At 52.9% G+C, this 27552-nt stretch overlaps 1 protein-coding gene across 2 annotated transcripts in view; it reads right to left on the bottom strand.

Moving 5' to 3' along the window:
- The window catches only part of Sspo (SCO-spondin), a 54052-nt gene extending 26856 nt beyond the window's left edge, over positions 1-27196 (bottom strand). Inside the window, exons 1-52 of one of the 2 annotated variants that reach the window (XM_087658479.1) lie at positions 27095-27196; positions 26610-26717; positions 26201-26383; positions 25698-25780; positions 25342-25521; positions 24890-25134; positions 24649-24748; positions 23797-23955; positions 23600-23679; positions 23132-23284; positions 22676-22847; positions 22314-22554; positions 21937-22081; positions 20492-20609; positions 19653-19828; positions 19189-19416; positions 18878-19043; positions 18435-18672; positions 16939-17128; positions 16739-16833; positions 16283-16539; positions 15844-15978; positions 14899-15095; positions 14651-14778; positions 14454-14563; positions 13995-14144; positions 13800-13893; positions 13547-13716; positions 13091-13324; positions 12457-12678; positions 11886-12122; positions 10843-10934; positions 10535-10766; positions 10223-10375; positions 9833-9973; positions 9580-9762; positions 9351-9501; positions 8710-8863; positions 8536-8590; positions 7978-8082; positions 7522-7716; positions 7305-7432; positions 6611-6776; positions 6384-6537; positions 5884-5956; positions 5162-5219; positions 3230-3373; positions 1707-1877; positions 1458-1622; positions 497-676; positions 275-397; positions 63-192 (exon numbers count right to left, since the gene is read on the bottom strand). In XM_087658479.1, the coding sequence (XP_087514605.1) occupies positions 63-192; positions 275-397; positions 497-676; positions 1458-1622; positions 1707-1877; positions 3230-3373; positions 5162-5219; positions 5884-5956; positions 6384-6537; positions 6611-6776; positions 7305-7432; positions 7522-7716; positions 7978-8082; positions 8536-8590; positions 8710-8863; positions 9351-9501; positions 9580-9762; positions 9833-9973; positions 10223-10375; positions 10535-10766; positions 10843-10934; positions 11886-12122; positions 12457-12678; positions 13091-13324; positions 13547-13716; positions 13800-13893; positions 13995-14144; positions 14454-14563; positions 14651-14778; positions 14899-15095; positions 15844-15978; positions 16283-16539; positions 16739-16833; positions 16939-17128; positions 18435-18672; positions 18878-19043; positions 19189-19416; positions 19653-19828; positions 20492-20609; positions 21937-22081; positions 22314-22554; positions 22676-22847; positions 23132-23284; positions 23600-23679; positions 23797-23955; positions 24649-24748; positions 24890-25134; positions 25342-25521; positions 25698-25780; positions 26201-26383; positions 26610-26659 (7889 nt within the window). In that variant the 5' untranslated portion in view covers positions 26660-26717; positions 27095-27196. 2 annotated transcript variants of the gene reach the window in all.
- Between the last annotated feature and the right edge of the window lie 356 nt (positions 27197-27552).

Genomic DNA, 27552 nt, shown 5'->3' with positions numbered 1-27552 from the left:
CCCTCTCCCACTCCTCAGTCCTCAATCCTGGACTAGCACCACCCCTTACTGTAGGTGCTCACCACTGGCTGCAGTTGTCCAACAGGAAGGCCAGCCCGGGCTGCATCAGCTTTTGGCCCACCAGACAGGGGCATTCAGAGAGGGGCAGACAGTGAGAGTCCTGGAGGAAGAGCCCAGGAGGACAGCGGCATCCTGGGTGCAGGGAAAGGTCCCTTAGGGACAGTGCTGAGTTTGGGAGGGCTCCTCTTACTTCCTCTTTCTGGCTCTGCCTCACCTTCCACACAGTGCCCACTGCAGCTTCTGTTGGCTTCGGGGTCCAGGCAGGAGGGTGGACATGGGGGTAGTAGTCCCTTCTGGCACAACTCAGCATTCACATGCACACGGCCTGGCTCACAGTCTGAGGGAGAAGAGCTCAAGGAGGGTGGGCACCAGAAGGTCCTGAGACAAACCCTGGGACTCCACTGTCGGAGGTCCCTCCCAGGCAACTTCCCTTTACCTGTGTCACCCGGGCAGAGCTGCAAGTTGCAGAGCACCTTCTCATGAGAAGGCCCAGGACATGGGGCCCCACCATTCTTGGGTGGAGGGTCCACACAGCTCCTCTGGCGACTCTGGTGGCCACCTCCACAGGAGACACTGCAGGGCTCCCAGGGCCCCCATTTCGCCCATGCCCCAGCCACTGTAGAGGAAGAAGGGGGTCTATCAGGAAGACTCCAAGGAGATAGGCTGTGTAGAGAGGAGAGAACCAGGCCAAGAAGCCTCTCCCAGACGCTTAGGGGCCAGTGGCTTGGCAGCCAAGGGCAACACCCTAACTGCCTGTGAGTGAGAAAACCAGTGAAAGCAACCCAGTAATGCCAGGGATAGAATTCCAGCCCCTGGCAAGGTTACAATGACCAAACCCTACAGTGGCACACATCTGGTAGCAGTGATACAGGAAACTACCAGAGCCAGGGATAGGGAACCTGATATAGGAGCTATGGAGAGCCTGGTGTGTGTGTGTGTGTGTGTGTTGGGGGGGAGGGTTACCCTCTTAGCAGTACATAGAGCAAGCTGTGAGCCACTGTATTCGAGTGACTGAACAAAAAAGTCTATAAAGCCTTCAGGTATGGAGCCAGTGAATGGTAGCTCACTTAAAACACTCTCACACATGGAATCATGGATAGATGAAGGCAGAAACGACTATGTAGGAATAGTAGTTTACAGCATGAGAACCCTAAGTGAAGTGGTTCCCTCAGGCTAGCTACAAAGGCAAGGAAGGGTGGGTGGAGTGAGTATCCTGACAACTCTGAAAGCTGTGATCACATGATCACATGATCACATGGACATCTTTGTGCTAGAGTCTCAAAAGCCTGGACACAAAGAGGGCAGGGCACTTGTTGAGGGTGAACCACTTGAGATGAACCAATCAGGCCTCCACAGCAAGCAGCCAATCCCTACTTCCTTCTAGGGCGGTAGGCTACCTGGGCAGGCTTGCACAAAGCAGGGCTGGCTACGGAGCTGGTCCAACAGACAGCTGCCTCCAGGCAGGGGAGGTCTCAGCAGCTCTCGGTGCTGGAAGATGAGGCCCAGGCCACAGCTGCGGCTGCAGTCACTCCAGCCAGACCAAGGTGCCAACACACAGTCGACTGCAGGGCACAGCACACCAGGGCTTAGAAGGGGGCTCAAGCAGGAACAGGGCCCTTGGGACTGTGCCTCAGGCCAGCACGTACCACAGTCATCCTCATCAGAGCCATCCTGGCAGTTCACCTGAAGGTCACATCGATGCTCAAGGGGTAGGCACTCCCCACTGCCACAGCTCAGCTGACTTGGGGAACAGAGGGCCCTTGAGGCTGGCAACCCAGGGAGGGCAGTAGTAGGCACAGTGAAGGGCTCAGGACTTGCTGCCAATTGGTAATTTGAGGAGAGAGAAGGGAGCCACATAAATGATTTCTGGCTGGGTGAGAAACTGAGTCCCTTGAACTTGAGGCCAAGATCAGGACAGTTTGCTGAGCAGAGGCTCTGGCCTTTCCACTCCTCTCAGTGCTTCTGGAATCCCCCACCCAGGACGAGCCCACATAAGGTCTTTGCACTACACAGTCTCACAGTTTCTCTACTTCTAAGTGTTCAGAAAGAAGTCAGAACATGCAGAACAGTCCTTCCCTTGGTTATCCTCTCTCAGAATGGGTTTTCCCGGGGGTGATGGTTACTATAATTAGTTAACATTTTTCTTTGGATTGCAAAACCAAACTTTGATAAAAATTATCTACCTTGGATGGATGGATGGATGGATGGATGGATGGATGGATGGATGGATGGATGAACAGATGAGTAGACTATATGGATAGATGGATGAATATGGGGTACATGGACAGATGGATGGATGGAGAGATGAGTATATGAATAGGATAGCTAAATAGATGGTAAGTAAATACAGACGGGTAGGTGGGTAGGTAAGAGTAAGTAAATGAATGTATAAGCAGACAGACAATGGATAGATAATAAGAAAGAGCAAATGGATATGTTGGAAGATGGGTAGGTAGATGGGTCAATAGATTAATGAATATATATTTGGAGAGAAGAATGGACAGATTGAATAAATGATCAGATGTATAGATGTATGGATGAAAAGATGGGTAGATTTAAGAGTATATGGGTGGTGGTTAGAGATACCTCAGTGATTAATAGCACTGCTTGCTCTTTCAGAGGACCCATGTTTGATTCCCAGCACCCACATGGTGGTTCACAACTATTTTAATTTCAATTCTAAAGATCCAGTATCTTTATCTGGTCTCCATGAGCGTACACATGTTACAGCATTCATGTACGCACACACACACACACACACACACACACACACACAAATAAAAACAATAAAAATATTTTTATAAAGAACAGGTGGATGATTGATACATAAAGAGGTGGATGGAGTAATGGATAAGTGGGTGCGTGGATGGGTGGGTGTGGAGGGATGGATGGGTGGATGCATCATCAGATACGGATGCAGTCAGTCAGATAACTGACTGATAGACAGTTGAGATCCTCAGCAGCCAAATACGTTTAACAAAACAGGCTGGGACCCAATGCCTAGCCCGTTCTCTTCATCACCTTCAAAGACACTGGTGCTTCTAGTCATCTTTACAATTTCTCTCCATTCCCTGCTGCTCCAGCCCCTCCCATATACTTCCCTTAGGAGCTACCCAGACCCAAAACCCTCTTGCCATCTCCACTGTGTGATTCAGTCCCTCCAGCTTACCACAATGCTGCTCATCGGAGCCATCAAGACAGTCCTCCCTCCCGTCACATAGCTGCTCCTGCTCCACACAGCCCAATACATCACAGGGCACCTGCCCAGGGCCACACCGCATGAGTGGGAAGGGCCTGGGGCTGACACTTTGGCCTGCAGACGGGACATCACCACAGGATGTTAGCTGACTTGGGAACCGGTCACCCTTACCCTTCCTCCTAGCAGTTCCCCAACTTCTCTCCTCTTAGCATCTAGGATACATCACTTCCTGCCTTTCTTGGGGTAATGAAAAAGGAGTAAGTTGAGTCAGAAAGGCCCACTCTAACAAAAATGACATGTGACCTTGATCTAAGTGACTATTGCCTTGTGGCTCCCAAAGAAGCTGGGTTCACAAGTTTTTTCAGGCAGGAGAGTCTTAACCAACAGGAGTTCCTGGCATGACTGAGTGTGGGGAATGCACCGTCACAGCTGCCATTCCTGTGAGCCCAGGAGGGAAGGTGGAGGTGGTGGTCAGTGTCTGCATTGACTGCCCTGAAACAGGCAGAAGGCCCTCAGAGGCACTGGGAGACCTGCTCTCCTCCCTGAGGATGAAAGGGGAGTGAAACAGCACAGCCTCAGCTCTGTGGCCTATGAGAGGTGGTGAGACAGACTCTGAAGAAGGCACCCCTGGTTCCCACGTGTGCAGGATAATCACAGCGATCACAGAACCCCTCAGATAAAAAAAAGGAAGGAAGGAAGGAAAGAAGGAAGGAAGGAAGGAAGGAAGAGAGGAAGGAAGGAAGGAAGGAAGGAAGGAAGGAAGGAAGAATGGGACAAACAAAGAAAAGGTTTCTATCACCCAAGGAGCATGAGAAGAGGGTTAAAGGGAAGAAGGAAAAAAAAAATCCAGACTTGATCTAATGCCGTACTCTAGTCACAGGAAGACACAGCAACGTCCCAGTATGAGTTCACTGTGAAGCAAGGCGTTAAGTGAGAAAGAACTGGAGTCATTTAAACTAACAGCAGAAGGAACAAACATGACTGAGACTCGTGATGAGGGCATTGCTACTGATGTGAAGACACAAACTTGATTTGGGGCTTCCTGACAGCTGTAGTAAAAGGAGAGCCAGACATGCATTTTCTGCCAAAACATTCATCTTCAAAGACAGCCTTTTTTGGAACCAGACTTAGAATGAGACTCGGATTCAGCCCACAAGCCCACATGTTGTAGATGTGATTTCTTTTTAAATAAAAGACACAAAGACATGGTGCAGCCAGGCTGCTGAACAATTTCTACAAGAATTTGTGGGGAAGAGCCTCCTATTCTCATAGTGAGGAAACTGAGGCACCGGGTTGGAATGGTTTGTCCAGTATCTTGCAGGGCAGTCAGTACAGCGTGCTCCTTTGGTGATCCATGCCCATCCCAACCCACACTGAGACCATGGAGACCATGGTGCAGGAGGCTGATGAGTAGCCATGGGAGCTGGTACATGCTGAGCAGGGAGCCCCTTCACTGCTTAGAAGTATCCTAAGATGGGCACCCTGCCTACCCTACTCTCATGCCCACTTACGGCATTTGTTGCCACCAAACACTTTAGAAGAACACCTAACATCACGGTTAGGTGAGCAGAAAGACAAAGATGGGGCCAGCTGGTATCTCAACTTTCTCAAGGACGCTGGTCCAGGATAGGGGATGGGGGCTGCAGCCATAGGGACAATTGCATGGCCATACAAACTGTCATTGTCCCCTCAGACCTCATACCCTGGGTCTAGTAGGTTCATCAAGTCAGGACCTGGCTATGCACCTGGTGAGTGGTGTCTTGTTACCCTTTAGCTCTCTAGTCTTGGGAGAATTTGAAGGACAAGGGGTTTGGCCTCTGACATACTAGTGCTATTGCTCTAGAAGGGCAAGGGATGATGAGGGCGGGGGGTTGGGGAGTGGTTTGGAGTCTGCGCACACACCTGCACTAGGCATGGGTGATTCCTGCTTGGGTTGCTGGTGCTCCATGTCCGCCAGACCCTGCAGAGGGAGAGAGCTTAGCCACTCTGCTCAGGCCTCCAGGGAAGCTCCCCCTGGCCCATCTCTTTTCCAGCAGGCCACAGCTGCCTCCTTCCCACCTCTGTCTGTTTCCAGAAGCTCAGAGCTGAGGACAGAGGTGATTTCCCTGCAAGGTAAGTAGGCTGACTATCCCAAGGTGCTGGCCCGCAGAATTCATGACCAAGCTAACCTCCCCCTGAGAGGAAGACACTGGCCCATCTGTGCAACCACTCCACCTCTTTCCTCCAAAGTCCTGGGCCTTCCCAATGTCCTGAGCAAGCTGTTTGTCAATGGAAATGCCCTGTCTCTCCTTGTGTCACAGATATCCCCATACTTCAAGCTTTGTCCCAGATGCCTCTGGGGACCCCAGGCATAGATTCCAAAAGTAGATGCCCTGGTGTCTCCTCACCCATGACAGAGCTCTTGCCACTCAGACTGTACCACATGGATGCCCTGCCCTGTCCCTCCAGTGCTCAGCACCCTACCTCAAGCCAAGCTAGCTCCCAGACAGTTCAGGACGAAGGCCTGACAGAATAGCATCAGGAAACACAAGTTGGAGGAAAAGCGACTGAATGCATACAGAGGGAGGACGATGCAGACGCAGGAAGTGCACTGCTGAGGCAGTGGAATTCAAATTCCCACTCACCTCCCTGGGATGGAACGGAAACTTTCCAGGCTGAGTGGGGGAGAGGGCTGGGGTCCTGGCTGTGGAATGGACTCTAGGAAGAAAAACCACCAAGAGGGCTCCAGGGGATCTCCTGACCCTGGAGCCCAATCATCCTAAAGGGAGCAGGGGTTTTCGGACCAGGGTAGGGCATTCAGGAGGGGCACTGCCCACCAAGGCCGGGCAAGGGTGACCTCTAATGGTGGCCTCAGCTTGATCACTTCATGACCACCAGAGGATGGGTAAAACACTCCCCACCTTCAGGACCAGGTAGAAACTGAGCAACTCCCATCTATCAGGCTGGGTGGTCTTGAGAGTCGCTCGACTCCAGATATCAGGAGAATGTACAGAACCCAAGACTCTTACGGTGGAAAGGGCTCAGGGCACCCAGTGATGGCTCATCAGCACTCATGGTTTCGAAGGCAAGACAGGGCTCCTCCCATCCACTTTCACATTCCGTTCAGCCCACAGCCAGGCCCTACCTGCTAGCAGTGCTTGCACGAAGGGGCCCACAGCCCTCCTCATCTGAGCCATCCTCACAGTCCACAGCACCATCACATGGCCCACCCTTTAGGGCACAGTCACCACTGGCACAGCGGTGCCTGGTCCCTGGACATAGGGGTGCCAATGGGGGCACTGTGGAAAATACACTACTAAGGACTGCTGACATCACACAGCCCACCCTTGCCCCTCCAGCTCCCAAGCTGACCTGTACCTGGCTTACAGCCCAGTAGCTCCACCCACAGGAAGATATCCTGCTGGTTGTTGTCTCTGAGGTGGCTGCCATGTGGCCACACCCTGATGTACCTTGCCTGTACCATCTGGTCGAATGTCCATACCTCAGGGACCATGTGGTTCGAGCTCTCCGGAGAAGGCTGTGGAAGATATTACTCGCTGCCCAAGTCCTACCTCTTGCTCAAGCTGCCATTGTAACTCTGCCCTGATGTCCCTTCTGAGTCCCCCAACCCTCATGACATGGGTGTCACTCCCACATAGAGCAGATGCTCTTTAAGGAGAGCGGACATGAGTGAGCTGATTCCTATGGCTGCAGGGGCCTGTCGTCCTGAGGAGAGTGCCCACTCCTAAAGAAATAGTGCACGCCAAGGCTGCTGCAGAGGCCTGTGCTTCAAGGGCCTCTGTGACTGGCTGTGTTCCCACCCTGCTCCTTCACAGCCTGGTATAGAGGGGCATGTATGCAGACTGTAAGCCACTCTGGGGTTTTCAGATGTCCCTGGACTCTCAACTCTACAGAACATTGTCTCTGCTAGTTAGAAGGTGTCCCACAGATGTCTAAAGCAAGGACTGCCTGCCAGGGGAATGGAAGTGCCTTGGGGACAAAGGCTGTGGTATCCACAAAGGAGTTCGTTTGGCCACCTGCCCCAGGGCAGCAGAGGGCTCAGTACCTTGGGTGGAGGCAGGGTACTAGACAGAGAGTTGAGAACGCTGTGCCACTGTAGACCGTCACTGCTGAACTGGAGCAACAAGTTGGAGATATACGCAGCAGAGGAGCCAGCCCTCTGCACCATGATGCCTGGTGGGGGTTGGGGGAGCAGGGCAAAGGTCAGCAATGAGACAGCCACCCCTCTCTATCCCCTATCCTGTCCCCTCCTCCTCACTGACCAGTTAGGTTCCGAGGCCAAAGCAGGTCCAGCTGCAGATAGAGTGGCTGGGTGTGCCACTCAGCATAGGCATCCTCTCTGGGGCCAGGCCCTGCCGTGGGAGCTTCCACTGGGGCAGCCCTGGTGCTATGCTCCAGGGGCTGGGATGGTGCCCACGTGGGCAGTCCAGCCAGGCCAAGGGGAGAATAGCAGGCATCTGGATACAGGAGAGAAAGAGAGGTAGGCTCCAGTAAGGCAAAACAGAGAGTGGCAGGGACAGTCAGGAAGCCACAAGGGGAACTGGGGTACAAAGGACAGAAAAATGGAACAAGGAGCTAGGGTATGCAACTTGGGATGGGTGACTTCACCACCTGCAATGTGTGCATGGCAGGGGACTGTGCCAGAGATCCTGTTTCTCTAAAGGTCTGGCAATAACTAGGGCACTCCCTCTCAGCATCCAAAATAGCCCATGACTTACCCGACATGGGAGGCAGAACGTAGGTGACCAGAGAGGCTCCAATCTGAGGGCTGGGGGTGGGGACAGGGGCAGGAGTGGTCACTGGGATCATTGTCTGGTTCTTTCCTGTGCAGAGACCCAGGGATCAGGAGAAAAAGTAGGAGAGGCTGCCAACAGCCACCAACCCAGAGCTCAGGCCCCCTCACACTTCCTGGAACATGTTCCCTCTCGTGGCTTCTCAGGGACAAACTCCAGCTAGGAAGGGTCCCTCCTTCTCTGTGTGTGAAAGGGGGCTTTTGGCCTCCACTCACTATTTAGAGAACAGAATAAAATCCCCAGGCTAAAACAACTTCCGGATGAGGAGTGCGGAACTGGTGCAGTTTCTAACCTATGTAGGCGTTGGGCAGAGACTCATCGCGCAGGGAACAACCTACGTAACTGTACACGCTAGGTGAGCGCTAGTGTCAACAGTTTGTAAATACACCGTTAGGGTAAGGAAACCCACACGGCTCCCTGCCACAGCCTTCAGTGGATTTGGCTCTTCCTGAGGCTTTTCTGCCGCCCTCGAGTCCCACTCACCAGGCAACGCACAGTGGCAACACGATTCTCCCATTCCTTCCACCAGGACCCAGCTCTGTGGGAACACAGAAGTCAAGCCACTTGTCTATCACAGACCCACACAGTTTCCCCAAGCCTGGCTAGGCCATTTCACCTCTCCAGGCTCCGCCCTCTGCACACTCCCAGGGTCCTCACCTGGGGACAGCTGCCTATCGGGCAATAAGGAGAACAGCGTGTGATACTCCTGTGCAGACACTCACACACCGTGCAGGGGCCCCCACGCCAGCGTTCCCCGACATGGTACGTGAGGCCCCACTGTTCACAGCCCTCACAAGGCTCTGTCTGACACCTGGGATGGAGACATGGTGACAGCTCCTGGAGGAGGGACCTCACTCAAAGCTACCCCCACCCTACTTGCTGGACAAAGGGCATTCCTAGGCTTGGGACTGTCAGTAATAAAGCCAAGAAAGTCCTGGGTAAATGTTTGATCGTGCTATAATCCCACTCTACCCCGTTCCATAGGGGAGGGAAGCACTTTGAGCCAACACTGTCGGTAAACACAGCCTGTCCCAGAAGAGCTGAAATAACTATGCCCCTACAAGCCTACCAGATGCACTCACCACCCACTGAGACACAGACCCATGCTCAAGCCCTGTTTGTAGGTTCTGTCTACTGGCTCCTGGATGGAGCAGGTACAAAACTGAAGTAGGAAAAGACAGCTGAGAGATCAACTGGGGGTCAGAGAACGGGTTGCTGGTCTGGGGTCTCTGGCAGATGTGAAATACTTATTTCAAAGAGGGAGTTGGCGTCTACTGCTTAAGCAGAGGTCCCTGTACCTGCGGGCTTTGCGGTGGATGCCACGGCATTGGCGACCGTGGCCAGAGAGGCGTGGGTTATTAGGGCTCCGGAAAGACCACTGGAGGCTCTGGCTGCTGCAGGGGCCCAGGCACTCTGCCCAAGGGGACCAGGAAGACCAGCCACAATCCACTGAGAGATGACATAAGTCAAGGCTTGGTGGTCCAGATTGGAAGGAGGTCCCCCAGGGATGGGCCTGAAGAGGCTTACCAGCACATTCTGGATTGGGCCGACAGCGATGTGGCTGCCCATCCTGGCAGAAGCAAAGCTGGCAGTCCATCTTGATGCGTTGTCCAGGCCAGTAACGGATACCATCCACTAAGCAGGGACACTGCCTGGGCCTCATGCACCGCCCCTCAGTGCCCAGCACCTTCCCTTCTGGGCACCAGCAACCTAGGTAAAGCCCAGCGTTAGGCATCACACAAAGCAAGGCCTCAACAAACCCAGTCCAGTACCTCCTTACCTGGGCTGCTGCAGGGCCTGTCAGGAGAGCACACGGCCTCACCAGAAATGTCATCACAAGTCAGAGGGCAGGGGGCACAAGGCCGGAATACCAACTCCCCAAAGCAAGTGACATTGAGGCAGCCCTCCTGAGGGCAGGGACCTGAAAGAGGACAAGGACAAAGTCAGAGCTTAGAGAGAGGCATCTGCAGCAAAGTCCCAGTGTCCATTATATTCTGCATCCACCACAAGTCCCCTCATGCAACCGTCCAGCAACCCTCTGCCCCTGCCACCTTCTCCCTCCCCTAGTATCTACCCAGAGGTGCCCTCCCCCAGTGTCCACCTGCTCACTCAACATCCAATCATCAGCATCCAATGCCCTAATGTGTGTGCCCTCTCCCCCTTTACTCACTGGTCTGGTGGGTGCTATGAGTGCTTCCAGGCAACAGGGCACAGTCCTGGCCCCCATTCTGGGGTGGCCGGCATTGCCGATGCCGGGTCATGGTGCCCCCACAGGGTTCAGAACATGGAGACCACAGAGACCAGGAGCTCCATTCACCATCCACTGCAAGGGAGAGCCAGGGCACGTGTGTGTATGGTGCGAGCATGTGTGTGTGTTGGAGTGCAGGCTTTGAGGCAGGCTTAGGGCTTAAGAGCCTCTACTGTCACCTCTGTCTCTAGTGCCTACTGCCCCACTCCCTCTGTCAGATGTCCCTTCCCTCACCTGGGCAGGCTTCTGTGAAGCAGGACTGTGACTGGTGCTGCAGGCCTGGGCAGTTCTGTAGCACATGGAGACTGGATATGGAGCAGTTTCGGTTCCGACTCTGTATGCCAGGCCCACAGGTCTGACTGCATGGCTCCCATGGACCCCAGGAGCCCCAGGTCCCACAACCCTGCTCATCCAAGGAGGGCTCTGTTTCATCTGCCAATTCACAGTCTGGGCTCCCATCACAAACCTGGAAAAGCAACAAGCTCAGGCTTCTAGTTAAGTGTTAAAATCCGAGCCTACCCATCCCTGTTTGAGACTCTTACCAGCAAGAAATCGATGCAAGTTCCATTTGGGCAGGAGAACTCTGGACAGGGAACTGCTGTCCCATTGGGGCCTCCTGAGGCTGATCGCTCCTCTGGGGAAGAAAGAACAGTTAGCTAGGAATGAAAGCCATTTTCTAGAAAGCAAGAAAACAGTATCCATACCACAGCCCAGCTCATCCTCGCCCTGGGGACAGTCAAGGATCCCATCACAGAGCAGCTTGGTACTCAGGCACAGCCAGGGAGCCAAACCACAGGAGAAGAGGCCTTGGCATGAGGGCAACTGGGTGGAACCTATGGATGAGAAGTGTCCTATCAGAGGAACGGTGGTGGCTGGAACCTCTAATCCCAGCACTTGGAAGGAAGAGCCAAGCAGATCTCTAAATTTGAGGCCAGCCTGGTCTGCAGAGTGAGTCCCAGGATAGCCAAGGCTACACAGAGAAAGCCTGCCTCAAAACAAACAAACAAACAAACAAACAAAAGTATCCTACATGCTCCACCCCTATCCTCACAGCAGTACGAACAGAGAAAGCCAGGCTATTAGAGGAGGACATGGGTGGGAAGCATCGTCCTGTCCTGGATCAAAGGGACCTTTAGAATAAGGGGTTGAAGAGTGGTCCTGGAGAAAAGGAAGGGGCTGTGGACAGCTTAACAGTCTCTCTGGTGAGGTACCCAGGGCATGAAGTGTTGATTTGTACAGGCACAAAGAATTCCACTCAGGTGAGGTGGGGAAAAGCTGTAGATGGGGGAGTCTCCCAACAGACCCTCCCCCATGGCCTTTGCCACCACCCACTCTCTTGTTTCTTCTTGCCCAAATGTGAGCATATAAGAGGTACCTTTCTACTCTCCCATGAGTCTACAGAAAAAAAAATCAAAGAAACAAAACAAAAGCAATCACCCAATCACCCAGCCTCTGATATTTCCCAGTTGTCGCCAACATGCTACAGCACGGGCCAATGGTGGCATGCACTTGGGAAGAGCCAGGCCCCAGCCTGCTAGGCCACCAGCAGAAGGGGCCTGTCCAGAGTAAGGGATGTGACTCTTACCGCAAACATCGGGGTCCTCATCTGAACCGTCTGGGCACTGTGCCACTCCATCACATAGCTGTCCTGGGGACAGGCAGTGTGGGCCGTGGGCACAGGGCATCTGGTACAGCTTGCAGGGCCCACCACAATCAAGCTCGTCACTGCCGTCTGTGCAGTCTTCCTCCCGGTCACAGCGCCAGCCCCGAGGGGTGCATTCTCCACTGTTGCACTGGAACTCAGAGAGGCTGCAGGGGGACGCTGCAGAGGATGTGTTGCTTAGACCAGCGAGAATGGACTCATGACTCTGCAGGCCCAGCTCACCTCACATCTCCCTGAGTCTTCCCTGAGCGCGCCCAGTCCTAACCTAGTCCCACCTTCTCTGGCATTCAGCTGCTGTTTCGCTTTCCACAAGCTTTTCCCTGGTCCCTCGCACCCATTAGCTTCTCCTTCACTTGTTCAGAGGTCCATCTTTTTCAAACACTAGCCGCTTCATGCCAGAGCTCCCAGTCCTTCTAAGGTACTCACCCATCCCCTTCCGGGGCAGCTCATCTGGCTTCTAACTTTCTCACCCTATTTATTCCCAAAGACTCACCAGGGCTGGCACTACCCACAGGACTTGGTGATGTATCGGGGGAGCTGGTAGAAGGGTTCTGCCCAATGCCCGCAGGGGGTGTAGGCAGAGAAGGCGAGGAACAGTGGATAGGCCCCTCATCGGCTCCATCTGGGCAGTCCCAAACTCCATCGCACAGCTGGATGGTCCTAATGCAAGGGCCATCAACACAAGATACCTCTCCAGAGGTGCAGCTCACCCGCCCTGCAGTCAGAGGGGAGGAGGTGATCCTGAGATTTACCCCCTTTTAAGACTTAAAAGATGTATGTGTCTGTGAATGTATTGCTACATGTGTGCAGGGGCATGCGGAAGCCAGAAGGATATGTCAGAACCCCTAGACCTGGAGTTAGAGGTTGTTGTGAGGTTCAGTGTGGGTGCTGGGAGCTAATTTCAGGTTTTCTTGAAGAGCAACATGTATTCTTAACCATTGAGCAATCCAGCCCCTAGGACTGTCTCCTATTCTATCTCTTTTGGGGTAACTCCACTTAACCATTCACAGGTACCACCTTCACGAGTGGAGGCCTGACACAGAACAGGGTGGATCTCAGGGGACTTCAGGAGCTGGATCTTGAGAGGAGCTTCCTAGGAGACTGGAGGCAGGGCAGAGGCTCCTCACCCAGGCAGGACTCTTCATCCGCAGCGTCCAGACAGTCAGGATGGCCATCACACAGCAGGGCGGGTGGCAGGCAGCGACCATCAGCACAGGCCAAAAAGCCTTGGGGACACAGGCACCCTTGCTCATCCGTGCCATCTCCACAGTCATCCTGCCCATCACAGATCAGGGACAGGGGCAGGCAGCGGCCAGACTGGCAGGACATCTGTCCCTCCCCACAGACTGAGGTGTCACAGCCTGGCATGAGACAAGCAAACAGGTTCAGGATGTTGTGCTGTTGAAGATCCTGGCCCAAAAAGGACCAGAATAGCCTCCCTGTCCCTCAGTTCCTGCCCATCACTCAAGTCACAGCTCCTGGCAGGGGAAGCAAGGGTTTAGGATGCCACCCTGGGGCCAGATGCTGGAGCTTCAGTAAACTCAGTCATCTGTCCCCGTAACCACCACACAGGTTACACTCACCCTCCTCATCTGAGCCATCACCACAGTCATCCTGGTTGTCACAAAGCCATTCAAGTGGCACGCAGTGCCCACTCTCTCTGCACAGAGCCTCTCCTTCTGCACAGCCAGGCTCCATCTCCTCACATGGGGCACCACTGGGGTTACAATGCCACTGGCTTTCCTGACACGTGCTGAGCACATGGAGGTCTGGCATTAGACACAGATCAGCCTGTTCAGCCCAAGAGCACAGGCTTTTCCTGGCTCTCCCACTCACCAGTTTCCACAGTCCTTTTGCAGCACAGCCCCTGGTGGGAAGAAACTGCCCTGCCACTCACAAGGACAGTCAGTCAGTTCCACACAGGTTCCTCCTGAGAGCGCAGAACACAGAGCACAGGATTCAGAACAAAGGAAACCCGGCTAACACTTGCGGCCTTTACCCAGTCTTAGTGTCTTCTCCCCAACGACATACCATGCAGTAGTGTTCCCTCAGGGCAGAAGCAGCCCTCCACACAAGTGATGGCCTGGCAGTGCCATCTGAGCTCAGGGTGATGGTCATGGCAGGTGGGTGGACATGTAGAGCCACAGGGTTCATACACCTGACCTCCTTCACACTGGAGGGCTGAATGGGGAGAGGAGAGGCTCTGCTCACTGAGGCCCAAGAGCACGAGGAAGCAATGTCACAGGTAATACTGTGACACAGATAAACTGAATCACAGCTTCAGTTGACACCCAAGGGACACACAAGATGCATGCTAGAGACATCTATCAAGATGCCATTCTCATGTTTGGCCCATTAAGAAAAGTGTCCAGAACAGAGTGAGCACCCAGGTCACATTTGAACTTGAGTGACTAAATAGCCAGCTGATGGGATAGGAGAAGCACTTTTCAAGGGGCTGAACGTAGGCAGGATTGAGTAGGACACACTCACGGCAGAGTTCCTGGCTGCGCCAACGCACGTGGTGTCTGTGCCGGGCACACTCATCAGCATATGTGGCAATGGCTGAGCAGAGGCACTCACAGTCACCCCCTGTGTCACAGCTGTGAGGTGGAGCCATTAGCCTGTCATATACCCCACCCCACCCCCACCTCAGCATGCCCACTGCATCCACCGCACAGTCTTCTTACCCACAAGCATCATACACACACCACTCATAATACTGCTGCGGGGGCACCTCTGTGTGGCATGGAGCAAAGATTGGCTGCAATATCACCTCACAGTGTGCCCGGGCCCAGTTCACCCGATGGGCATTCACCTGCAACACAGGGTACTTTTGTGGACCCTCCCACCTCCCCTCAATCTATCTATCTCTCCCTCCCCCGCCCCACAGAACTAGTATACCCATCCTCCCTTCTGGCTACCCTGCTCTACTCACTGAACAGGGATGTGGCAGGTCCCCTGGCTCAGGGCACAAGGGATTGAGGCGCCAGGAGTGGGCAGTCAGCTCTGCCGTGGGCTCCAGGACTCCTTGCCGGCTCCGCAGGTCATTACTGACATCACCATCGAAGTTTCCACACAGCCCAGTCACACGACCGTGGAAGTGAGGGGACAGTTGTACCAGGACCCGAGTGCCTGGTGGCATTAAAATAATAAAAGTGACTTTCAAGGCACTCAGCAGGTTGGGGCAGAAAGACACATGGATACAGCAGCCTCCTGCACAGGTGACCCCACTCAACAGGAGATAACTGAAAAGCAACATCTAGAAGCCAACTGGGAAGCTAGTTTCCTAACTAATTTTAGGTTGAAAGACAGCAAAATCTCCCCACCAGGCCAGATTCAGGTGGGAGCAGGCTTCAGGATGGGCTGAGAGACTCTTCTGTGACAAGAAACTCTAGGCTAGCCCAGCTGAGAGGACCAAATTCACACAGGGTTATTTTGGTTCCTCCCAATTGCTCACTAACAGTTGTATTTCTAAAACACCAACTGCTTATGTTTGGGTAGTGAGAGATCATCTGGTCTACTTTCGTTTCTTCCTAAAACTTGGTATGTTCTAAATGTTTCTTAGTGGGGGCAGTCATGGTTGTAAAATGAAGAAAAACGCGGTTAGGAGAATTACACTATGGAAGCGCCAACCACTTTCAAGGGCTGTAAGACATGGGTAGCCACTGGCCGAGGGGCACTGGGCAGAGGGTGGGAAGGTGGAAGACAGCAGATATCTAGACCTGGCTGTCATGCTGGAAACCGGTCCTGAGTGGGCTGTCAGGGGTCTGCCTCTATCTCAGAGCTTGGCAGGCACTGGGAAGAAGTTTTAGGGGTCGGGGGATGCAGCTGTCAGCGTGAAGGCCTGGTGTGGACTAAGGGCATAAGGACAGAGCCTGACCTCCATCCCAGAGCAGAGTGAGACCCAGGCGTGTGGTCAACAGCAGGAAGAGGCCAGCATGGTGCAGGCTCAGGCCGGGGCCTGTATAGACTTTGGGGAGCTTTATGCTCACGCCGTTCACTGTTACTGCCTGGCCTGAAGAAGAAGGGAAGGTGTTAAACTTAGCCTGGCCCCCCGAGAGATCCCCCCACCACTGTTCCAAACTTTCTGTTGCTTCATCTCCTAGGTGACCTTGGGTGGGTCTTTAGTCTTCTCTGGGCCTTGATTTCACAGCCTTCCAGAGTTCTGGCTCCAACCAACCCCACCACAGGACAACCAAGCCCAGAAAGGAGCTGGGAGGGAACCTGGGCCCTGGCCATGCTGAGGAGCTGTGATGCTGCACTGCTTTGCCCCCACACCCTCTGGCAGTATCCAGCCATTACTGATAGGTCACAGCCACCTCTAAGCATGTGCACAACAGTGCTGTCCAGACGCACGGCCAATGCCTTGGTACACGTGAGGCCACTGGCCCCACAAGGCAAGTTCTGGATGGAGACACTGAAGCGGCCACCAGCCTCTCTCACCAGCAGGTACTCGCAGGCCCCGGGAAAGGTAAAGACCAGCCCATCGAATGTCACATAGTGGGGGGCACCAGATGCCTGGCACCATCCACTGCACCGTTGACCTGTGCAGTGCCAGCGCTGGTTCTGGCACACACTGTGGGCAAGACACAGGACAGAGCCATCAACAATAGAGATACCCTGCCTGCGTGTGAAGGAGTCTGGAGGGTTCCCAGGGTCCAGGCCACTCTGGATATGCTGCCCCTTCTACCATTTTCACCCTCTTTGTGAAAAGAGTCACGATGCCTGGGAGTCAGGGGTCACATACGGTAACAGGTGATGGGGACTGAGCATACCAAATGTTGCAGTCTTCCTGGATGGTGGCATTGGGTGGGTACCATTGCCCATTGTGACGACAGGGACAGAGATCAGGAGACACACAGTGCTTGTCCTGCGTGAAGGGTAAAAAGCTGTTTTGGCTATCTAAGGAGCAGAGCGGGACCTTTGTGTAGGGAGAGGCACTTTGTTTCTCCATGGGTCTCCTTTCCACCCTCACCAGCAATACAGTGCCAGAGGGACAGACACAGCCATCAGTACTTCCAGCCAGACAGGAATGGTTGGCACCGAGGCTGTCACAGGTGAGAAGGCAGGCACCAGGGGCGTAGATGAGCTCCTGGGGACAGAGTGCCCACTGTCGGGGGCAGTGGTGGGCTGTGCAGTTCCAGAGGCCCCTCTCTTGGCAGATGCTGTAGAGGGGAGATGAATGAGCCAGGCCCAGCGTGGGTTCTGGCTAACCTATCCCCTAGTCTGCCACAGTGAATCTCGGGAACCAAGATACTGAGGACTCCTGCAGACATCCACACCCACTAAGGCCTAGTAGGAACCCAGCCCCAATGCTAGAGACCCAAACAGCTCTACTTCCAACATCCCAGCCCCCAGTGTAGGAGGGCAAGCTGTTTGAGAAGCCCACATGCCTGGAATCCACTGTCCTTCTTCTGTCTGGCTCCAATGGGGCTACTCTTGGAACTCTACAGTGGAGCGAATCCCCTAACATGATGACTAATCTTGAATGTCAACTGGATGGGATCTAGAGTCACCTAGGACACTAATCTCTGGATCTGTTTATGAAGGATTTTCTAAATTGGGTTAGTTAGGGTGGGAAGATCCATCCTGATGTGGGCAGCACCATTCCATGGGCTGAGGTCCTGGGGTAAAAGGAAAGTGAGCCAAATCCCAGCATTCATCCCTCCCTGCTTCCTAAGGATGTGGTATGACCAGCTAACTCCTGCCACCATGACCTCCCCACCCCGATGGGATATATTGCCTTGCACAATGAGCTAAAATAATCACTTCCTCTCTGGAGCTGCTTCTTTTTTTTTTTTTTAAAGATTTATTTATTTATTATATGTAAGTACACTGTAGCTGTCTTCAGACACACCAGAAGAGGGCATCAGATCTCATTACAGATGGTTGTAAGCCACCATGTGGTTGCTGGGAATTGAACTCATGACCTCTGGAAGAGCAGTCGGGGGCTCTTAACCACTGAGCCATCTCTCCAGCCCTGGAGCTGCTTCTTATCAGGGATTTGATTACAGAAACAAGAAAAGTGACTAGTACACTTACCACTTCTCCAAAGCAGGAGAGGGGACCCACTGAAGTGCCCTAGAGCCCACCCCTGCCTCCCGAGGTACAGACCTCATCTTGCCTTCTCAGTAACAAATGGTCTGCCCAGCTGAGCCTCTCTTTCCTCATCTACCAAAAGTAGGAATGGTTTTTCACCTCCCACACTTTATTAGGCTATAGTTAGGGCATAAAATCAACACAATATGTAGTGAGCATGAAAGAGGTTCCTGAAGCTGAGTGCTGTAGCAGGGAGACAGTATCAGCATCCTGCCATCCCTCCCTGGCAACCACTGTGACCATGCAGCAGCCATTCATTCTCATTCTCTCTGTCTCTCTGTATCTCTGTCTGTCTCTGTCTCTCTGTGTGTCTTTGTCTCCCCCCGCCTCCCGCCGTGCCCCTACTCTTTGCCCAAGGGTGGCAGTTCTTACCAGTGGCTGCAGTCTTTCAGAGTAGTGGTGGTGTTAAAAGCGTAACGATGGCCTCCAAGTTGACAGGGGCACATGCTGGGAGGCACACACTGGCCCTCAAGGTCCCACAGTAGTCCCGGGGGACAATTACAACCGGCCACACAGCTGCCAAGCTCTTTACAATCTTCTGGCTCCCCACAATAGTGACCACACGCTGGGGCACACTCCTGGTACACCTGGCCACCAGGACATGGGACAGCTGGATACAGGAATATGTGCAAATCAGAAGCCAGTCACCTTGTCTGAACCTCAAGTCCCTGTACCTCTACAGGAGAAAGAGTCTAGCAAGGGTCTGGTAAGGAAGGAGTTCCTGTCCCCTCCAGCTCCTGTAACAATGGTCGTGGGTCACTGGGAAGGGGAAGGTGAGGGGCCTAGGTGAGGGTTGACAGTGTGGAGAAACTCACAGCACAGGGTTTCGTTCCTCCATTGCAGCAGGACACCCTCCTGGGCACAGTGGTGTGCATAGGCAGAGAGCACAGAGCACAGGCAGTCCCTGCCAGGGGCACAGCTACACATGGACTCCAAGCATCGCAACCGAAATGGTTCCCTTTCTACTAATCCATGACATTCCTTGGGACAAAAAGAAAAGGGGACAGTTCTTTCTTCATGGATCTCATTCCCTTGGGATCCCACGGCTGCCTCCCTGTACCCTTGAACTCTTTCGTGCATTTTGGAAACTTGATCTTATAGGCAGAAGAGAAAGACACCTTAGTACCTGAAAGGCGTGGCCATGCAGGGCAGCACAGGCTGCCTCTGCGAAAGCGAGGCGCTGAGAGTAAGTACTGCAGGAGGACAGTGGGGTGTTGTCCACCAAGGGGCACCTCCCATCACCTGACACTTGGAACTTGCTAGCAAAGGCAGTGACACTAGTCTCTATGTCTCCGGCCGGTGTCAGAAAGTCATCCTGTTGCTTCCAGGTAAAAGTGCCACACAGACCCTGCACCTGAGCCATGCAAGACACATAAAAGTGAAATACAATCTTACCGAGCACTCACAGCCACTCACACACTCTTTCCCACAAGACCCCTCCTCGCCCTGGGCTACTGCAGAACAGCTGGGTGGACAGGATGAGATGCAGTCAGAGTAGAGCTGCCCCCCTGGACACAAACGTTCTGTGGGAACAAAAAATTGGCCCATGAGGGGTTGGTTTTGCAGACACTCACTGGCCTCTTAGCATACCTGGTAGGCATGACGGGGGTCCAAGGTGATGTACACTGCAGGGTCAGCCACTCCCCAGAGAACCCAGGCCCCAGGCCAGCGCAATAGCAAGAATGTTGAAGAGGCATGGGAAACATTGAAGCCCTCAGCACCAATCCAGGGCAAGTCTACATCTTGTCCGTCTACCAGCACAGCTCCTGGAAGAGAGGCCTGACCATGTAATAGGAAGTCTGTGGAAGGAAGGGGCTGCAAGAAGGACTTGGCGGAAAATGGGGGGGGTAATGTGTGTCAGTGTGGGATGATGAAGCAACTAGTGTGATCCCTGAAGGGCACCTGTCCTACCAGAGACTACCCTTCCATAGCTCAAGAATCGTATCATCATGCATTTTTTTTATATCCCTTTGCTTGTGTGGATAGTATGTGGGAGGAGTTGGGTAAAGAGAGACAGCAGCAGGCCTGGGCCTGGCAGAGTTGGAGAGATAGTTGCTGAGAGTGGTTAGCCTTCAGAAGGGTTAGCCTTCTGCTCATGCCCAAGGCCTTTCCAACTCTTTTAATTGTGTGACTATTATTTATCTTTGAAGACCAGCAGAAGATGTCTTAGAAAATATCCTTAGGATAGTGCGTCTCCCTCTGGGATGGGAGCATGAGGCCATCTGGTTAGTAAGTTCAGGTGCGGTAATCTAGAAGGGACAGTTGTTGGAATCCAAGGAGGGGTGTGGAGGGCAGGCACTGGGTAGGCCTGAGTGTGCAGAGCAAGGACAATAGACAAGAGGCCCAGTTGGTACCCCAAAGAAGTAGACTGCAGGGTTGTCTACTCTCCAGAGAATAAAGGTCCCACACCAGACAAGAGCTGAAGCTACCTGAGTATCTGAGCTGAATGTGGGTTTTCCCCAGGAAGGCAGAGAGGGCATGGAGGCAGCTCCCAGTCTCACAGGCCCCATGTTCCAACACAACCAGCAGCTGGCCTTTCACAGAGTCCTGGTGTAGACAGGATGGTAGGGGTGTGTGGAGGATCCATGGAGAAGCCTCAGGTAACTTCAGCTTCTACCCTACATATGTGCTAGCCAGACAGATTCTGAGAGGCAAGATGTGCTTACCTCACCAGGGACTGCCATAGGTGAATGGACGTGAGTGTATACAGGGAGCAGATTTGTGGTGTGTGTGTGTGTGTGTGTGTGTGTGTGTGTGTGTGCCCATACTCCTCTTGCACCCCATGAGTGTTCCTATATATATATATATATATATATATATATATATATATATACATACACATATATGTGTACACTTTTGTTGAGTTTACATACACATGACTGTATGTGGCGTGTGGTGTGTTTGTGTGTATGTGCTCACACCCACATGTGTGCTGGCATGTAGCCTCCACCTGTGTGTGTATATCTCATGTATCTTTGGCCAAGTGACTGGGGAGACAGTTGCCCTACATACCACACCAGCTTGTTGACCCTATTCTCCCCTGATTTCCTCACCCCACTGTCACCCAGGAAAGAAGGGACAAGTAAAGAAACTACAGTGGTCCAACACTAAAGTTGAGAAATCACAGATCAGTCTTCAGAATGATGGGGAAAAAATGATGTGTGCTTCAGCGTTATTGAGGAGGGTCCCTTCTTTCTCCTGCCTGTGACAAGTCCGGTGTGTTACATCTGTAAAAAGGTCTATGAAGATGGGTTTAATTCTGTGGCTCTAGCCTAGGATGGCCAGTTAGGAGAGGTAGAGACTAGAAAGGATGGTGTGTGTGTGTGTGTGTGTGTGTGTGTGTGTGTGTGTGTGTGTGCGCGTGTGTGTGTGTGTATGTGTGTGTATATGTGTGTGTATGTGTGTGTGGGTGTATGTGTATGTGTGTGTGGGTGTGTGTGTGTATGTGTGTGTGGGTGTGTATGTGTATGTGTATATGTGTGTATGTGTGTGTATGTGTGTGTGTATGTGTGTGGGGGTGTATGTGTGTGTGTTTGTATGTGTGTGTATGTGTATGTGTATGTGTGTGTATATGTGTATATGTGTGTGTATGTGTGTGTATGTGTGTATATGTGTGTATGTGTGTATGTGTGTGTGTGTATGTGTGTGTGTGTGTGTGTGTGTGTGTGTGTGTGTGTGTGTGTGTGTGTGTGTGTGTTGGGTACCGGCAGCCATTCTCCCGCCAGCATGACTATTCAGCTCTTCTTGGAAGGAGCTATATGTTACACCTATTACTTAAATGACTTACTTGTTTACAGTCATCTCCTCTCAGGACTCCCTTGTGAGGCCCCCACTCTAACAAAACCCCTACTCCTGAAATAGGCTGTCTGCTCACCTGCACCAGGCTGTACTGGCAGCCGGGATTGCCCCTGAAGGAGAAGCTCCGCCCATCAAAGGTGCAGTAATGCCCGTCGCCACCCACTGCACACTCAGCAGGGCACGGGGCCTGGGCACAGTGCCAGCGGCCATCCTGGCACACACTAAAGGCATGGAGGGTAAGACAGTGCACTGTGGCATCAGCTCCATCCCAGGGCATTGATCCTTTCTCTCCCCTGGCATGCCCACCACCAGTAGAAGTGGATAGTCATCAGTCAATTCCAGAAAATGTCACAGGTCACTGGGTGGGAGACCCCAGAATGGGCTGGTTATCAGGAGGGGCAGATCTCAGAGACAGCACAAAGAAAAGTATCAGGGCTTGGCCAAAAGACCCACCAAGGGTTGCACTGCTGTTTCACAGTGTCACCAGGGGCGTAGCGCTGGCGCCGGTAGTAGCAAGGGCAATGGGCAGCAGGCACACAGAGAGCACCATCCCAGAAGAGGCCGGTCGGGCACTCACAGCCACTCACACACTCTTTCCCACAAGACCCCTCCTCGCCCTGGGCTACTGCAGAACAGCTGGGTGGACAGGATGAGATGCAGTCAGAGTAGAGCTGCCCCCCTGGACACAAACGTTCTGTGGGAACAAAAAATTGGCCCATGAGGGGTTGGTTTTGCAAATCCAATAGGCTATGGGAGACAGCCAGGGAGCCCTTAGGCCACAAGGATCTGGTTTGGGATAGGCAGACCCAGTGTACCACAGAAGCCAGGCTTCCTCCAGTGCACATAGATGTGCTGCCTGGCACAGGCCTGGGCATAGTTGGCAAAGGTGGCACACACAGCCTTCACTTGCTCCTCCGGGCCACTGCCTGCTGTGGCTCCAACACAGTAAGCAAAGAGGCAGGTCTCATGGTACTCATCTGGGGGAACCTGTAGGGAAGGGACATCCTCAGTCAGCAAATGCCTTCCCTCACCAAGATCTCCTGTCTCCTCTGCCTTAACATCTCAGCTTGAAACCAAACATGGCAAGTGCTAGAAGGGTCCTCAAGAGTCACAAGAACACAGCCATCTTGTTCTCAAAGGTAAAAACAAAGACAGGGAAATGGCACCCAGTGGCAGGATCAGACCACCCAGCTGGCATCCCCCAAGCATCCACTAGTCTCTACGAAACCTCTCCCCTCTAGAGCTGGTCACCACCTCCATTCCACCCATACCTGTCCATGACATTGCGAGAATGGATCCTCCAGCAGTTGGTGGCACAAGTCCTGGGCTTGAGCTTGAAGCTTGCCAGCTTCCAAGCCAGTTAATGTACCTTCTAGGAGGCCCTCACAGCCCCGGGCTACCTCCACTGCATCCAGACACCCAGGCTGAGGACAGAGACAGACCAGGAAGCAGTGATGAGGGAAATTTGCTAGGAAAACAGGAAAGTGGTTATCGTCCTCACAGTTGCCTCCAGCCTCAACTGTCGTGCCCACTAGACCAGGGCTGTAGATGGTAGCAATGTGATGAGCCCAACTCAGAGAAAGAGGAGCCAGGGCCACAGTCAGTCCATACAGAGCTGCTCAGGGGCCATAACGGGGAGGACCCAGGATTGTCATTACACAGCAGTTGCCAGGCTCCCATGGGACCTAGAACCTGTGTGCCTATGAAGACCCCAGGAAAATAGTAGGAGGCAGTCTCACCTCATAACCAGGGAGCCTCCATGAATTCCCAAAGGTAGCGGCCAGCATAGCTAATCCCCCTCCTGGCTCCACAAAGTCATCTGAGGAAAGTTGAAGCCAACGCTAGACCTGGAGTCTCTTTCCTTCTTCCCTTCCTTCCTCCCTCCCTCCCTTCCTCCCTCTCTCCCTCCAGACACACCAAGCTACACTTCACATACCCTCTGGCCTGCCATTATAAAGCCCACAGAGGCCCTGTGTCCGTCCCCAGAACTCATGGTCCACGGAGATGATGATTGAACTGGACCTGTCCAGTCTCACAACAACCCCCAGGCCCCCAGAGAGCACCAGCCAATCTCCCTGCCACTGCAGGCTCATCCCTGGAAAGAGGATAGGGTCATTCAATCTCAAGGGCCACACTCCCATCTCATCATCAGGGTCTAAACTGCGTAGGAAAAGAATTCACACATGTTTCCAAGCTCTGCACTGTGGCTTTCCTGCTGTGGCTGCTCTCTTGAGAGAGTAAACTATGACACACATACACTATATCCATACCATACATACACCCTACACACACCACACATACACTCTGCCCATACCACACATACATTATATACATATTCCACTCGCACTACATATACACATATAACACACAGACTATATATACATTCCATGTACCACAACACACAACATAAATCGCATATGTCACAGCATTGATACATCATGGAATGTGATATCAATCACACTCTACACAGCATTCTACACAGGCAATACATACACAGTACAGACACACTCCACCCACCCACTCATACCATATAGAGACATACACACTTCACCCCAACCTCCTGTCTGAGCCACAATGATATTTTCATGAGGCTCATGACAGGTAGATAGCTCGCCCAAGTCAAAGTTGGAGACAGTAGGGAGTGGGTAAGCCAGGCTTATGTCTTCCTGACCCCTAATTTTCAAAGGCTTCCCAACAGCACTCAGAGGGGTGCAGCAGCTCTGCCCTAGCCTGCCACCCTGCCCTCAGGAGTAGGCAGACCATCCCAGAGGAGTGAAGAGGCCCTCACCATGGAGCAGCTGAGACTCCCCAACAGGCACTGGCTGGCCCTTCACGGAGACCTCTCCATCTTGGATCAAAACCTCCTCAGGCCCCATTATCACTTGAACCTGAGAGAGAGAGCAGTGGACCAGATGTGCAACTCTCCTCCCCACCCCCCATGTCCAGACTTTTCCTGGGGTTTCTCTCTCTCTCTCTCTCTCTCTCTCTCTCTCTCTCTCTCTCTCTCTCTCTCTCTCTCTCTCTCTTACCAGCCAGCACTGCCTAGGCTGGGGACAGTGGACACTAGGCCTGAGGTGGACAGCCCAAGTGGAATCCATAGCACCAGCTAGTAAGTAGGTACACTGGCCCAGGAAGTGGTAGTGCTGTCCATCAAAGGTTTGGTAGTGGAAGCCAGACCAGGTGGCACAGGTGGCAGAGGGACGCTGGCGCTGGCTCCAGAGCTGGCCTACAGCCCCTGCCAGAGGCTGCAGGAGGCCTTCAGAGGAAGCATTGCCTGAGCAAGACATCATGTGTGAGCCTCTAAACGTGGGAACAGAGGTGAGAACACAGTTCCTGGCACAGCAGGAGGTGTGAGGGCAGGGCATGGTCCCTCAGAGAGACCGTAAGAGTAGGCAGGGCCTGGTGGAAAGGCCTAGAACTCTTAGGGTGAGGATAGGGATCTAGATAACCCTGTCTCCAGAATTGGAGACAACAGACCCACCTGGGCGGTGCTGACCAGAACAGCTGAGACACATTTGGGAGCTGCTGTTCCACCAGCTATGTCCCCAGGGCTGGGCACAGCATTCCTCCAGGCTTCCTGCTGAAGAATTAGCTGAACCTGCTAGAGGTTGGCAATGCCATGTGACAAAGCAATGACCTTTAGGGCTGGCTTCAGCAAGGGCTGTGGTAGAAAAGAATGGGGCACACCCAGCTTGTCATTGTTTGGAAGGCTTGGAGAGCCAAGCAGACCTGTTGTGTCCTCAGGCAGTCTGTCACCTCTGCTACATCACAGATGGGCTCCCTTTCACAGTCACTACCCCAAAAGGTACCACCTACCCATCCCTCTTGGGTACTTACCTTCAGTACAGTGAATACCCCCCCATCCTGGACAACAAGCCCTTACTGTTCGGTTCCAAGTAGCAGGCCTGGTTTCCGGGGGTCTGCACCCACCACACAGGAAGAAGCAGGGAGAGATGTTAATATTTAGCCAAGTCCCATCATAAGGCAAGGTGGGTCTTGGTCTGATCTATTACTTGGTGGGTTAGTTCTGGTCTTATCAAGTAAGGGTCACCTCTTGGCCTTCCTTTCAAATTCAAAGCAAGAATGGATGATGGGAAATAATCTGGGGCAGAAGGGAGAAGTGTCACACCTTTCTTCCCCTGCCATATTTTTCCCACCATGGTGCCCTCTCATCCACCTACATCATCTCTCTCCACCCTTCCTTGAATCTAGCCAAAAACGTGTTTCCCAAATGCCTGCTGCACTAGTTCCTCCCCAGTCCTCCCCCACTCTCAGGATATCCTGCGGTCACTCTTTCCTTTCCTGTCTGGCAGTCAACACAGGTTCTGACCCTCACTCACTTGTAGATGGCACAAAGCCCAAGTGCTGGGGGCCTGGTGAGCCCCACATGGCCGCCCCAGGACAGGTCCAGCTTCCAGCCTAGCCTGCTATAATGATACAAACTGGTACAGGGTACCAGGTCCTCCCGACGAGGAGTTACTTCCTCTTCCACATGGACAGTCTCTATCTGCTCACACCAATGCCTGTCCAGGGATAGGAGATCACAGATACCAGTATTGTTCTCTCTGTCACCAAGAAGCTCTGTACTATGAATCCAAGCCCCCAAGGACTGCTGGGAGAAGTACTTGAAAGAAGGGAGAGTTTACAGGTCAATAGAAAAGTGCTAAAAGAAAATCCTGCCATCTCAGAGGGAGCCTAGGTATACACAGGCAGGAGGGTCTTATTGGAAAATCCCCAGGAGCTGCTTACCCATTAGCTGGAGCCCACAGCATCCCAAAGAGAAGGGCAGGAAGCAGCATAGTGCTCCGCTGCAGGCCGCCTTCAGGAGGAACTGAGGCTTGGACTTGGGCAATGCTACTGGAGACCAGAGAGGATAGCACTGTCCCACACTGTGGTCTGAATTAGCCTGGAGGTCAGTCTGTCCGAGGCTCTTCACGACGGTAGATTTTATCCCAGCCCCCGAGTACCAGCTGCTCAGAACCAGATTGGACCTACCTCTAGCATCCCTTCAGAGGCCAATTCTCCCTGGAAACAGGCTCCATCACACCCCTCCCAGTGTGTGTGTGTGTGTGTGTGTGTGTGTGTGTGTGTGTGTGTGTGTGTGTGTGTGTGTGTGATGGGACTACAGCTGAACACTTTGAGCCCCTGGCTTTTCTATACTTTCAAGCACTACCACAAGCTCATATATGAGTGTGTTCAGGACACCTTCCCTTTCTGGGTGTCTGTTTCCTTACCAGTAAAAACTCCAGGGACTTCCCAAGGCTGCACAGATGGGACTCAATATGCTTTTTGAAACTTCAGGTGTGGGAGCGTCTCCCCACCCTCCAAAACCTGCATGGCTGGAGAGAAGGTGGCTTAGTGGTTTAGAACACTCAGTACTCCCAGATTTGGTTCTCGGCACCCACACTTTAGCTCACAACCACCCATAACTCCAGTTTCAAGGGATCCAAGGCCTTCTGATCTCAGCAGCACCAGGCACACATATAGCAAAGATACATATTATATACAAGCAAAAAGTACATTAAAAAAAAGCATTGACTTTATTATGATGTTCTCTCTGTGTTCTTTCCTCTCCCTGTTCCTTCAGGCCAGGAGCACAGGAAGAGAGAGCACCCGGGTATGTGGAGACAACTTGAAAAAGTAAATCTTTTCCCCAGTTGAGGTCAGTCTTTTGAGGGTATTAGTATGAGGT

The sequence above is a fragment of the Rattus norvegicus genome, chromosome 4 (genome assembly GCF_021556685.1).
Source record: "Rattus norvegicus strain SHRSP/BbbUtx chromosome 4, alternate assembly SHRSP_T2T, whole genome shotgun sequence".
In the NCBI taxonomy this organism is placed as follows: Eukaryota; Metazoa; Chordata; class Mammalia; order Rodentia; family Muridae; genus Rattus; species Rattus norvegicus.
Note: the sequence above shows the minus strand (reverse complement) of the source record. Positions and strands in the feature narration are given on the sequence as shown.